General features: G+C 35.7%; 1 protein-coding gene across 1 annotated transcript in view; it reads left to right on the top strand.

Annotated features, from left to right (window-relative positions):
• Window positions 1–13,481, top strand: part of LOC114656579 (solute carrier family 22 member 6-A-like) — a 59,263-nt gene extending 45,782 nt beyond the window's left edge. Inside the window, exons 8-10 of the mRNA XM_051930252.1 lie at window positions 5,581–5,689; window positions 8,790–8,996; window positions 13,366–13,481. Of these exons, the coding sequence (XP_051786212.1) occupies window positions 5,581–5,689; window positions 8,790–8,996; window positions 13,366–13,456 (407 nt within the window). The 3' untranslated portion in view covers window positions 13,457–13,481. The remainder of the gene's footprint in view (window positions 1–5,580; window positions 5,690–8,789; window positions 8,997–13,365) is intronic.
• The last annotated feature ends 1,311 nt before the right edge of the window (window positions 13,482–14,792 follow it).

Raw genomic sequence — 14,792 nt, 5'->3', positions numbered from 1 at the left:
TGCCAGTACCAAATACTTTGTTGTGTTGAATTTTGAGTTGCCTATTCTGGCTGTATTTTTCCTGTTGTTTGGTGAACGATTAGGATACTGAAGAGACTATTGTGGCGAGAAACTTTTGCCATGTTTACATTAGTAATAAAATGACAATACAAAACCTTTGAAACATTTACATACATAAAAATCAATATTTAATGTAACACTAGAGGGCACTGTCGCTCCTCTAACCCAATAGACAGACAATGACAACATGAGTTGAAAGCACCAAGAACACGTTTTATTCCTTTTCTTTTCTTCACAGTGCTCTCCATCACCACAGCCACAAGTAACAAACAATCACACAGTACATATAATATTCTTTTTCCTTTCTCTTTCTCCTCCACACCTCCCAGCAAGCTTTGTCCATCTCCACCTGACTCTGGCTTGCCTGCTGGGTTTACAGCAGTCCTTTAAATAGTGTCCGACCCGGAAGTACTACCATCCTGTGATTTGTCAGCACTTCCAGGTCGGATAGAGAACTTACGTTTTTCTTCAGCCCGGAAGTACTTCTGGGCTTCTGTTCCCATGACCTTCTAGTACTTCCAGGCTATGTAGAAAATAAGAGTCTTCTCATAGTGTCCCCTGGCAGTGCCTACAGTACCCAGCAGGTCTACGATGCAGAACTCCAAATTCTATGATGCCCCGCGGGAATCTGGGGCATCGTCATGCTTCAGGGAAGCTGCCATCTAGTGTTCTAGGGGAGGCAGTATCCCAAAGTAGCTGCTTTCCCCCATCGTTCCACTCTTTGGGCAGCCAGGCTGGGTTGAGCTGCTGGCCGTTCATCACACTAGATAAACAGCAGAAACTAATCACAAACATATATAAAATACATTTGAGTAATTAGAACGTATATCGTTAATAAACAATATAGTATGAGTTGAAAGAGAATACAAGAAGCTTAGTATAATGTTGTGTCAAAAAGTTTAATGAAGGCGAACAGTCAAAAACAGAATCATTATGTGTTCACCCCTGATTTGGGTCAGTCCAGCTATAGATATTGTCACGCTTGGGTCACAGATTTGCACAGAGACACAGGAGGTTGTAGAAAAAAAGGAACTTTATCCAAAGCACTGCAAACAAACATTTGTCTCTTTTCAAAAGTTTAAACATGCTCCATGACAAGTCAGAGATGACAGTTCCGCCAGGAGCAGAGAATGTCAGAGAGAGAGAGAGAACCAAAACAATCAATTCCAAAACTGACAGGCGCTGTACAAGGCTTTTAAGTAAGCGAAGTACCGAGCGAGAGGTTTATCGTGCGTTATAGTGCAAGTAAGAAGGGTAAGGAGCAATGTGAAGGTAGACTGTCAGCTGTTTCAGGGGTTTTCCCAGGGGCGTCTGTGTCCTCTGAGGGTGCGATCAGCGCTCCAGCTTACAATATGTAAAAGCAGAATGGCTGAAAGCCTAAGTAGCTCCAAACAGTTTCAAGATGCTTTGTAAAGAGATGTATCTTCAAAAGGTGCCTGAACATTATTGGACTCAGAATAGTTTGGTTCTTTCCACAGCTGGCAGAGAGAACAAGATTTATAATACTGATAATAGGACTCTAATAGCCATCTGTCTTGATAGCTTATTGATGGCACTGCATGGAGTATCTGGAGCAAAGGTGAAGTTTTAAAGGGTTTCTGAATATTTTACTCTCCCATACATGTAGTCATTTGCAATGAACTCAGACTGCTGTGTCTGGCATTCTCAAACCACAAATACACATATTTTTTAAGTCATGAATTTTAAATCTTTGCTATTTACATTAATGTGTGTTTCCTGGCCATCTAAGAAAGTGAAAGTCAAGTGACTTTTTAAGTTTATTTTTATAGCTTTATTTATTGAAAACAGGCCCTGAGCTCTTAAACAGATCTATTATTACAATAAAAAAATAGAAAAGCACATAACCAATAGCATACATAATCTAGTAAATACATAAATTACATACAGTACATAGATAGATACATAAATAGTACAGAAATTACTAAAATTTTAAAAACTGTTTTCAAATTCATCCAAACAGAGATCTATTAGCATACAAAGACCACAGTTAAAATGGAATATGGTCAGTTAGCAATGAGTGAGATGAAAAACAGTATTCCTTAAGGAAGATCTTTTAGTTCCAGTGGTTCTTTTGGACAAGCAAAAGCATATGTATATTGTGTAATTTATTCACAGACGATCAGATGCCAAGTTTAAATTTTGGTTTTAAAGAGCTAACGCTGAAGAATGCCATATGAATACCTGATAGGGTGTGACACAAAAATAAGATTTAGAAGCCTAATGAGTCTAAAGTTGGTGAGTGTCTGGGGTGAAGACACATTATCACAGAGAAAGGAAGACTTGTGGTAAGAGACTGAAAAAGAAAGCATGCCAAAATGCTTGTGTAGTAGTAAAATGAAAGAAGGATGAATTTTGTTTAAATATTTTATTTTATGTTCTTCTTTGGTTCACTCATCCACTGTTTGTTTTATATCATGTTTCACATTTCTTTTGACTCCCATGCCATTTTGCCTGCCTGCAGAGAGACAGAAGTAGGGTACTGTTTTTATTCTACATAAACAGAAGAACCTTGTCTTATACCAGGGTTACATTTTGAGGCATGCAATATAGTATAAATTATGTATAATAAAATGTCAAACCCCAAGTACAGCATTCCTGGTATGGCCTACTGTATATCTATTAACATTAACATAAAACAGGCATGTTTTTTTTGAAGAACTGTGTTTTAAGCCTGGGCAGAACATAACAGTTGATGAACAATTACTCCAAAAGGCCAGTGCCTCTTCATTCAATACATGGCAAACAAACTTGACAAGATTGGAATTAAATTCTGGATGAATGCTGATGTGAATAACAAGTACATGCTAAATGCAATTCCGTATTTAGGGAAACATTTCAGTAGGCTACCAGTAAAACAACTGTCAGAAACTGTGGTGATGGGACTTGTTGAACCTTTCACTGCAAAAAGAAGAAATGTCACCATGGACAATTTTTTATATTGCTTTCCCTTGCCAATGTCCTATTTGGGAAAAAAAACTTCTTGGTACACTGAATAAAACAAGACGACAGCGATTGTATTTCTATTAAAAAAAAGAAAAAACAAAAAAACTTACAGTTCTATATTTGATCACTTTAATATGGATGTGCTGGACCAGATGACAAGGCTCCACATGGTGAAAGGATTGAGGTGCAGGTGGCCTGCCGCTGTGTCTTGTAACTTGCTAGACTTTTCTGCAATCAATGCTCAGATTTTGTGTTCAGAATGTATGGGCACGAAAGAGGCAGATGGCATTTTATTATGGACATGGCATGGGTGCTTGAAATAAATATTAGGTTACCTGTGGATTTAGGGTGTATAGCAGTAGAAATGTGTTATCAAGATGAAGAGCTGATGGGAAATTATTGAGAATAAAAGGACTCTGATACCACTTGGTGTAGCCCTGGCTGTTTTAGTGCTGCAAAAATGTATGGAAGTTCTATTGTTGAAAAGTAGAAGTGATATTGAGGCAACTTAGTTATTAGCTAACCAAACAGCCTTGACTGACTCTCATTTGCCAAACTCCTTATGTTCTGATATACATTTTCACATGTGATGAGTAAGATGGAGCATTAGAACAGGAGACACAATGGGCTCCTGTCTAGGTATACCAGTACTCAGTTTGGATTTGATTTGGGACCAGAAGGTGAAACCTAGTCAAAAAAAAAAAAGAAAGTCAAATTAAACCAAATAATGAATCCAAAATGTACTAGAGAAAACAAACAAAGATTTAAACAGGGAGATCTTAAACAAAAAGATGCACACAGAAACGTGTTTAGTGAAATGTGCAATCTTAGGTGATCAGGAAGTGCTTGGTAATGACTTTTATACTGATTACCTGATTACAGCAAAGGTCATGACTTCGGGTCATCCATCATTGGAAAATCCCTAGAAATATATAACGTATATAAAGAATGTATAAAATGACGGCACCCATGAAAAAACAAAATGGTATCAGAAAAACTATGAAGACTTTGTAATAGAATTAACAATACTTCAAAACAAAAAGTGAATATCAGAAATGGAATCAGCACCACAAAAAAACATACATACAAAAATAAAAAGTCTTAAAAAAGTCCAGAAGAATGACAAAATTTAAAATTTAAAATGAACCCAAATCATTACACATGATAAATGAGCAATAATAGGAAGAGTGGTTTTTTTTTTTGTTTTGAAACCAAGAATATGAGAAACATGCATCTTGGTCTGTTTCTTCCCACCATATTCCAAAACAAGTGAAACAGACCTGGTCCACATGGTGAACACAGTGTCACGTCTTCTTCTTGTACCAACATGAGAGAGGAGGAGGAACATGTTTTGCACTTTCTTGCACCAACATATTGAGTAAGACAGTACTCACTGGAAAGTTGTTATGCATTGCAATCAAAGCAACTACTTACCTATACCTCTCAAGTGATCCTTCTACTAGGCCTTGTCCAAAGCATTAAAAATACTTTAAAACAAAAAGTGAATATCAGAAATGGAATCAGCATTCTTAGATAATATCAAAATATTTTATATAATTTCTTGTATATAAACATATACATGTGGAAGTGTGTGTGTCTGTCCAGCCCGGAAATGGGAGGTGGTAAGGGCTCCACCTCCAAGGATATGCGAGGTCAGCACATCGGCAAAACAAAACCTCCAAAGAAAGTCACTTGCTTAGATGCTAATACAGAAGCGAGGCGAACACATCTGTAAAACAGTATCCCTTTTACTTTTTCTCCTACCACTAATATAGAAGCGAGGGGAGCACGTTGGCAAAACGAAACATTCAAAGAAAGACAAAGTCGCTTAGCCGTTAATGCACAAACGATGTGAGCATATCGGCAAAACGAAACCTCCTAGGAGAGAGATGCCCAGAGTAGCTCCTTTCAATTACCTGACATCTCTACACTTCAGTTTTTTTTTCTGACGATTTCAATAGTTTCTAGGACCTCAGGCTTTTTACAGCATGGGGCTTACACAGCTAGTCTTATATAGTATCAAAATAATATATTCTGACTCCCTGATTTTATGCAAATAAGAAAGGATGAAACCTGAATTAAGAGTTACATGTCACACTGAGGACACTGGCCACTTGTACAATAGCTTTCCTTTAAGCTGGAATGTTGTTATACAATGTTATGCTTAACCAATGCATAAACCTAAATTAAATTTCAAAAGCATAGCAGAACAATACAATAAAGGCTATTCTGAAACTATTTCTAACATCTTCACCTTTAAAAAAAGATTAAAGACTGAAAGCTGGTTGAGTATACCTGAAATTCATTGGTTGAGCATTTTTATGTTGTGTCTGTTTATCCCCATGTAATTTTAACACCCACATACTCTCTGATGGTCAGCAGTAACGGGCAGTCACAATAAGCTAGCTTTTTATATACATAATTATGATGGCATTTAAAAACATACAGTTACTGAAGGTTAAGGTGCAAGTTCAGTCTGCATCTCAATATATTTTATTTCTATTTTTGTTTCATTTTTCAGTCAAAAAGATTGTTTTTCAATTCTTGTTCCTGTAGACATGAAGATTCTGCAGACAGTTTTAGCAATGATTGGAACAGGCTTCATGGGTGCTGCCTTCACAAGTATATATATCTACACTGGGGAGCTATATCCCACCATGATCAGGTGAGCTGTTTCAAACAGGCTACAAACAATAATGTTTTATAAAAGATTTTGTAAGTTCATAATTTCATGTAACAGAACAAACACCACAGTTTAATTCCCAGCTATAGCCTGTCTATCTGGGGTTTGCATTTTCCCAGTAAACCCAGTATCCAATCACAGTAAAAAGATCTGCTACTAGGTTAACTGGCCCACTGTGGAGGCATGTATAGACTAATTTCATTTCTTTACTGCTACTGATACTGCATTGTACTAGGGATCCAAGTTTCAATACAGCTAATGCTCCTCATGAGAATAAAGAGTCATGAAACCATGTCATACACTAGCTGTGCTTTTTAGATCTCATGGTCTGTCCTGAACTGAATACTACCATCAATTAAGAGGGAATCAGGTGTTTGTGCAGAATATAATACCATTGTAGAGGGGATTTCAAGCCCGAGATACAACTGTCAGTTGCACAAGTATATGACAACCATCTGTCAATCAAATGTTCCCATTCTGCAAGGCAAATGATTATAGAATGAGTAATTAAAGTGATAATTAATAAGAGTTAAATTGCAGGAAAAGTTACTGTAATAATAAAAGCAATGATAAAAAAGTATAAATATTACAAGTACTAGTAAATATTACAGTAATCGCTAGAGCCAATTCTGATTAATTATAATGAGCATTTTCATTTCAAGGTGTATTTCATGTTGTGGTGTAACTGAAATAAATGTATAACTAAATAATTCAATAAATAAACAATGAAAAAAGAAACAAAATTATTTCATGTCACATTTGATAATTTATGCTCATTGTATTGTTATTATTTATTTGTTGTCACATTTCACAATACATTTATTTATTTGACTCTTAATTTATTTAAGTTTGTTCAAAATATTCTGCCATATTTAATTGTGTAAGCTGTTTGCTATGAAGCAGTGTTGCATTCCCTGAGTTGATTCATTTTTTTAATGTCACACCATTTAACTCATCCTACTACTTTCATCTCTCTGTGTGCATTGCAGTTTGCTATTTTTCTAGTGGCTATTTTTTTCTCTTTGTTTACTTTTTGCATTCTACCTCATGTATTTACTTACTTGCCTCTGTGATGAACACACTAAGGTGTTCATTAAATGTTTCGTTACGTTGTTTTTCCATTCATTTTGTTAATCTGTAAGGTGAAGATAAAGACATGCTGAATCCACGTCTTGAGGTTGAAATCATTTGACTGGGATCTCCAACAAGTTTATTTTGCATTACTTTGTCTCTAATCTCATTCCTTATATTCATGTCAGGCCGCCCAAGATTGCCATTTTGGTGTATACTCCCCCTAAGGCTTTTAGGAGGGAAAGAAAACCGCTTACTTATAGACTGTGGAACCAGTGGGGCTCCATTCAGGCCCAGGTTCAAGCTACTTTTGGCCAATTATTGTATCTTTTGTGCTGTTAAACTTTATTTAACCTATCAACTAAGATAACATATTAAATAATATAAGTAGAAAAGGATGTGCGCTGCGTGTTATTCAAGCATGCAAAGAAGAATTTCATCATACTCTGTACATATGGCAATAAACCTGAACTGAACTAATTACACTATATTACTTTTTTTAAATCAAAACCTTAGATTTTTGAAAAAGCCAATACCATTCACCACCTACATGAGGTCACTATGTTTGCAATCTCACTCAGTGTCACATGCTTTTTGATTCTGTGATATAGCAAAGCCACTAGGAAACAGAATGAGATGCTAAAAATCAATTAACAGATGTATGTATTTATTTATTTTTAATCTGAGAACCACTTTTTGAGAATATGGTTAACAGAAGATATCAATAGTATGTTTCATTAAGTTAAAGTAATTAGTAACTTTTCTGTTTATTGTTGGCAGTCATTTATTCAAGTCCAAATATGATGAGGCAATTCTTCTTTCAGGTTCTAAAGTCAACAGAAAGTTTAATTCATAGCAATTTAAATCAATTTTGAATGATTCTTTTAAACAGTTCCATTGCCAAAAAGCACCCAGAAGCTTCAGGTGCTGTTTCTTATAGTCCTGCAGAACTCTCACTGCAACATCTCAAACCCTCACCGCGTACCTCCATACAGATGCTTTCTGCAGTCTGTGCTGCAGTATTACAGATATATTACTATATTATAGTTGATAATGAACTTAATTTTATACATGATATGAATAACTTCTATTACAAGTTTGATACCAAAAAATATTACTTCATATCAGGCAAAGAACACAAACCATACAAACTACACAAATTAAAGTATATTCACCGTCAGATCTACCATCAGGGCATTGTGAGTACACATCCAGGGACCCGTGATGGCAAGGGGCCTTTTCACTGCTTACGATTCCTGTGCATGGCAAAATCACCAAGGGTGAACATCCCACCACCACTCTTCACTTCATTGCATTGCATTGTTTAAAGTAAAATCGACTCTCTGCTACCAAGCTCTATTCATCAGGTCACCCTGGGGCCTGTAAGTGGTCTTACTCAGGTCCTTGAATTTGCAGTTGTTGTTAGATCATAACTTATGCTCATAATAATAATAAAAAATTAAAGTTTATGACTCAAATGCAATCCAATAAATAACCTTGCAAGCAAGAACAGTTATAATTTAATAGTTTATATATATAGTTTGCTATACATTTAGTAATAATTAACAATTTTTAAACTTATTCAGTAAAAAGAAATTTTAACCTCTACCACTCATGAAAAAGGTAATTTAGGAATTATAGAATAATTACTACATAATCAGGCAGCTGATTCTCTTTTATTTGTCTTGCTAGTGGTGCAACAGGAGCATCACATTGGGTTACCAACAGTGAAATAATGAAATATATTTCTTTATCATAAAAGTACTTAAGACAAACAGTAATAGTCTGGCTTACACCATTTACAAATAGTCAAAGGTAGAGAAATACAAGCTTTGATTGACATGAATTTGCTAAATTTTAACTTATTTATAAACATTCAATAAAAGTTACTATTACTAAAATGTATATTGTGTATTACTTTTGAAAGAAACCCTACTGTAAGATTATTTATGGTTTCATTGTATGTACATGTTGTAACAAGAAATGGTGTATTGCATGTGTCTTCTCATAGGCAAACTGGAATGGGATTTGGCTCTACAATGGCTCGTATTGGCTCAATGTCAGCACCAGTGGTTCTCATGCTTGATGAATATTTTTCTTATCTCCCTTCCATTGTATTTGGAATTATTCCTATATTTGCTGGATTTTCTGCCTTCATGTTGCCTGAGACACTGAATGTACCCTTGCCTGACACAATAAAAGATGTTGAGCTTCAAACGTAAGTCTTCTGTATTTTAGCTTTTATATAACATTTACTAAACACTAATAACATTTATGGGTGTGTGTTGCTGTTGTTTGTGTGTGTGTGCTTATGTGTATACATTGTAGATGCCCCAGAGGACAGTTGGGCATCACACCCAAGCCAGAGGTGGAGTCCTTACCTTGCTGGGATGCCACAATGGAAGGATGGACTAAATATGGACAATAACCAGTCAGGACACCATATGGTCCCCGTCCCAGGTGGGATGCCTGAAGAGAAAAAGAACTGGCAGGGGAGCACAACAGGGAGCAGTTTATCTCCCATTTTAATAGGTGGCAGTGTCCCTCATATACTGTAAAGTCCCAGTTTGGACACCTGTAGTTCAGAACGGGAGTTGGAGTCTGGAGGAGCAGCCCTGTAGGGGTACCTAATGGACAATAGAGGGCACTGCCGGGGGGGGGGAGGATCTCCTTGGCGTTCTCATAACCTGGAAGTGCTTCCAACTGGTTATGTCACATTACTAGAAGTACTCAATAAAACAGACCACACTGCCTTGTCCAGGCAAGTCAGAGCGGTGAGCGGAGATAGTCAACACTCGACTGGAAGAGTAGCACTGTGGTGGAGAGAGAGGGAGAGAGGAGGAAGAAGAAAACTATTTAATTGTTCGTACAAGGTGTTTTGTAATAAACACCCCTTTGATTTGAACTCGGGACTGTGTTTGTGTGTTCATGCTTGGGGTTTGGGGTTCTGTGGCACACAATAGTATATGTATTTTTTTAATAAAACCCTAGTGGATGCCTTTACTGTATATTTGCATAGATTAGAAAGTCATAGAGTCACATATCATTATGTTTATTCCTTAAATGCTGTTTAAGCCTTAAAGCAGGTTCTTATCAGTTGCTAATCTGTTCTTCACTATAGATGAAATTTTATCGAGTGATGCAAAAGTAATTTCCAGATTAACTTTGGATTTGCAGCATTCCATACCCTGCACCCAAGTTTACTGTTTGTTCCAGAGGCCAACACAATGTACTGTATTGGGTAATAGTGGGTTAGTTGTTGATTGTTAGTGGGTAATAGTGGGTTAGTTGTTGATTGTTAGTGTTGGCCTTTTAGTAGAAAAGGCATAAATATTTTTAGACAGGAGACAGGAGATGAAATGAAATTTTACACTGAGCAAAAGTTCATAACCTTCAAGTGTAGTTGAGAAAAGTAAAGCAAGAAGCTTGTATTTTGGAAAGTCAAAATGAGCATAAACCGAAGTACAAACCAAATATCGAATGACTGTAGAATGTAGAATGATTTTATACCGGTCGTACAATTGGATATGGTCATTGCATACTCCCAGTCAGAACCTATAGTAATTGAAGCTGTTAATTCCCAAAAACTGGTGATTCCCTACATAAAATATGGCATTGAAAAAAGATGTGAAAATAAACAAAAGTCTTTAAATACATTTCAAGTACATTTTAAATCAATTTTTAAAGAACGGAATCAGGTTCAGCACATGTCAAAGCTCTAGCAGCAAAAAACAAAAAGCCAAAGGAAGGAAGCCAAATCATATCCTATTTTACAGTAAGACTCCTTTCTATACTAGAGCATTCTAGAAAATATCAGCAAATTCACTGGAAAACTTTGTCATAAGAGAAAAATTCAGATAAAGATCATATGCTGTTTTGGCATTATATATGCTTACCTAACATTGATTCACATATTGTTAAAATAGTTAAATAATTATTGTCTGCTTGCTCGCTTAGTTATATTATTTGTGAACATGATGCTGTTTCTTTATTCATTTTTCATAGATTTTTTTTTTTTCAAATATTTGCAAATGTCCTGGGTGCACAAGTTATAGTGATATATGATGATAGTTGTCTGATTGTACAGTACATTTAGTGTTTCCTAACCAATCAAGCCATTGACAATGTAAATATAAGTGTAGAGATATTGTGATTAGATAAGATAAATACTGAATTTATTAGTGAACAAAATAGGCTGAGCAGGACAGCAGTACAGTCAATTAAGTAATTAAGACGGAGCCCTTCAAAAAATGTATAAAGATATATATAATAGGAAACAAAATCATCCATCTGTTGTGCACATATTCTGAAGTTATGGTAACACAAGAATTTACTTCACTTTACTCCTGTTAATTGATTCTTCTATTTCAACCTTTTGCGTGTTTTTTCACCTTATACAGGTGCTAGTCATAAAATTAGAATATCATGACAAAGTTGATTTATTTTAGTAATTCCATTCAAAAAGTGAAACTTGTATATTAGATTCATTCATTACACACAGACTGATGTATTTCAAATGTTTATTTCTTTTAATGTTGATGATTATAACTGACAACTAATGAAAGTCCCAAATTCAGTATCTCGGAAAATTCGAATATCAATTAAGACCAATGCAAAAAAAGGATTTTTAGAAATGTTGGCCAACTGAAAGGTATGAACATGAAAAGTATGAGCATGTACAGCACTCAATATTTAGTTGGGGCTCCTTTGGCCTGGAATACTGCAGCAATGCGGCGTGGCATGGAGTCGATCAGTCTGTGGCACTGCTCAGGTGTTATGAGAGCCCATGTTGCTCTGATAGTGGCCTTCAGCTCTTCTGAATTGTTGGGTCTGGTGTATTGCATCTTCCTCTTCACAATACCCCAAAGATTTTCTATGGGGTTAAGGTCAGGCGAGTTTGCTGGCCAATCAAGAACAGGGATACCATGGTCCTTAAACCAGGTACTGGTAGCTTTGGCACTGTGTGCAGGTGCCAGGTCCTGTTGGAAAATGAAATCTGCATCTCCATAAAGTTCGTCAGCAGCAGGAAGCATGAAGTGCTCTAAAACTTCCTGGTAGATGGCTGCGTTGACCTTGGACCTCAGAAAACACAATGGACCAACACCAGCAGATGACATGGCACCCCAAACCATCACTGACTATGGAAACTTTACACTGGACCTCACGGAACGTGGATTCTGTGCCTCTTCTCTCTTCCTTCAGACTCTGGGACCTTGATTTCCAAAGGAAATGCAAAATTTACTTTCATCAGAGAACATAACTTTGGACCACTCAGCAGCAGTCCAAAGGCGAGACGCTTCTGACGCTGTCTCTTGTTCAAAAGTGGTTTGACACAAGGAATGCGACAGCTGAAACCCATGTCTTCCATACGTCTGTGCGTGGTGGTTCTTGAAGCACTGACTCCAGCTGCAGTCCACTCTTTGTGAATCTCCCCCACATTTTTGAATGGGTTTTGTTTCACAATCCTCTCCAGGGTGCGGTTATCCCTATTGCTTGTACACTTTTTTCTACCACATCTTGTCCTTCCCTTCACCTCTCTATTAATGTGCTTGGACACAGATCTCTGTGAACAGCCAGCCTCTTTAGCAATGACCTTTTGTGTCTTGCCCTCCTTGTGCAAGGTGTCAATGGTCGTCTTTTGGACAACTGTCAAGTCAGCAGTCTTCCCCATGATTGTGTAGCCTACAGAACTAGACTGAGAGACCATTTAAAGGCTTTTGCAGGTGTTTTGAGTTAATTAGCTGATTAGAGTGTGGCACCAGGTGTCTTCAATATTGAATCTTTTCACAATATTCTAATTTTCTGAGATACTGAATTTGGGACTTTCATTAGTTGTCAGTTATAATCATCAAAATTAAAAGAAATAAACATCTGAAATACATCAGTCTGTGTGTAATGAATGAATCTAATATACAAGTTTCACTTTTTAAATGGAATTACTGAAATAAATCAACTTTGTCATGATATTCTAATTTTATGACCAGCACCTGTATTTGCTTTGCAGTTTGTAAAGCATTTTGAGCTACACTTTTGTATGAAAATGTGTTCCATAATTGAATAGTGTTATTCTCGGTTTATACTATGGAGCAATAATGCAAACAACAGTAATTAAGTTAACTGTTTAAATTTGTGAAGTTACTGCAATTTTTGTTTCTTATATGTGTATATTTCAATAAAAATTCGAATCATTCATTGTCTTTAATGTTAGGGTTTGAAGTTAAAAAGATTTTTTTTCTTAATCTATCTTAATTAATTTTTAAGAACATTTTCTTGGAATAACCATTTATCAGTCCCATTTGTTAGCTTTTCTTATATTTGCTTAGTCTTTGTGTTTCCACAAATATAATTTTACCATCTCACAGCATGTATTGTTTTACTTATTTTCATACTAATCTCATATTTGACATTTTCCTCACTACTAATCTTACTTCTATGACATATGAATACTCACTAATATTTATATTTACCTTCAACTTATTTATTGATCATGGGCAGTATATATTATTATATATTACTGAAGTTGTTTCTGTTGCAGGAAACACTAAATCTTACTGAACATAATATACAAAATTGCATTTGTTTTTCAGGTCAAAGAAAAAAGAGAATTTAAATGAACTGCAGAAGGATTCACTCAGCCTTCAGGAGATCAAAGTATCAGTCCTATCCCATTACCTATAATGCTGCTTCTTTTATGAATCCCTGCAAAAAAACATATTACAATTGTAGGATGTGTTTATATTGAACACGTTTGTAATTGTCAGCTCATGCTTGAGATCACTTATTTTAATTTTCCCTTCAATGTCATTAAAAGATATTCTTAAAATTTGAGCATTTACTTTTATTATTGATCTTCAAAACAGAGAAAGAAAATGTAAACTTTGCTTAATGATGCTACTGTTACTCATGACATCCTATTAATGTTCGAAGTTTGCCTGTATAATTTTAGGCACATTTGTCAAATTATGATAGTCATTTAATAAGGAAAATGATTAAAACCAAGCACACATAGTCTTAACAGCAACATTTTCAATTTTTAATTAAGCCCAAGAAATAAAATGAATTAATGTTGGATTAAATGAAAAATATTAAGTGTGTTAAAAGGTTTTGGCAAAGAATGTAATAATTTCAAATTAATGAGGATATAAGAAAAAATGTAACATTTATTTGTTTTTAATGAAGATGCAGAGTGTCCTAATTGAGTTTGGGTGAAAGTCTTTTATTAAAAAGTGTAATCAATGGCTTTCCAGCATGAAAGAACAAACCTTTGTGAATATTATCATACACTACCTACCTAAAGTACCCAGTGTTGCCCAGGTATAAATTTGGAACTTTAACTTGGCTAAACCCAACTCATGATAAGACAAAAATTTACTCTTAGAAAAAATTCTGTAATCCAGAAAGACAATGAAGTTGTTATCCAAAATACTTTAAAAGAAAATGAGATCCTGCTTTGAAGAAAAGTTTGTGCAAGGTGAAGATGATGTTCTCCTATCAGCTCTAATGCACTCCTGCTGCCTGATGGAAATTGTATTCTCCACGTTGAGGCTGGTTTTTGGGTTGCCCCCCTCCCATTACAAGCCCTCTTCCTGATACACCATATAGGCAATATTTTAAGTTTGAGCAATAGCAACACACATACAAAATATCATGAAAATCACTTCAGCTGGTTTTCTATGAATTGGTGAACATTCAAACTGACAGAAAAACAGTTTACATGTTTGTTATTTATGGGAGTAGTTGTCAGGATTTATAGGCACTTCAGCATTAAAGTGTGATATTCATTTTGTTTGTGGGGCATTTTTCACATTTTTCACATTCACAGTTTATAACCTCTAGGTTAAATTATCATAATAGTCTGTACCTTGGGGTTGATCAGGCATCCTTACATCGCCTACAGATGGTGCAGAATGCTGCAACCCATTTTTAACTCCCACTCGCAAATGTGCCCTTATTTCCCCAGTACTCACCTCCCTTCACTGGCTTCCAGTTTGTTTCTGAATTGATTTTAAAATTT

This window comes from Erpetoichthys calabaricus, chromosome 8, assembly GCF_900747795.2.
Source record: "Erpetoichthys calabaricus chromosome 8, fErpCal1.3, whole genome shotgun sequence".
NCBI classification, from domain to species: domain Eukaryota; kingdom Metazoa; phylum Chordata; class Cladistia; order Polypteriformes; family Polypteridae; genus Erpetoichthys; species Erpetoichthys calabaricus.
The sequence above is the reverse complement of the archived record's forward strand: the minus strand, read 5'-3'. Positions and strand labels throughout refer to the sequence as shown.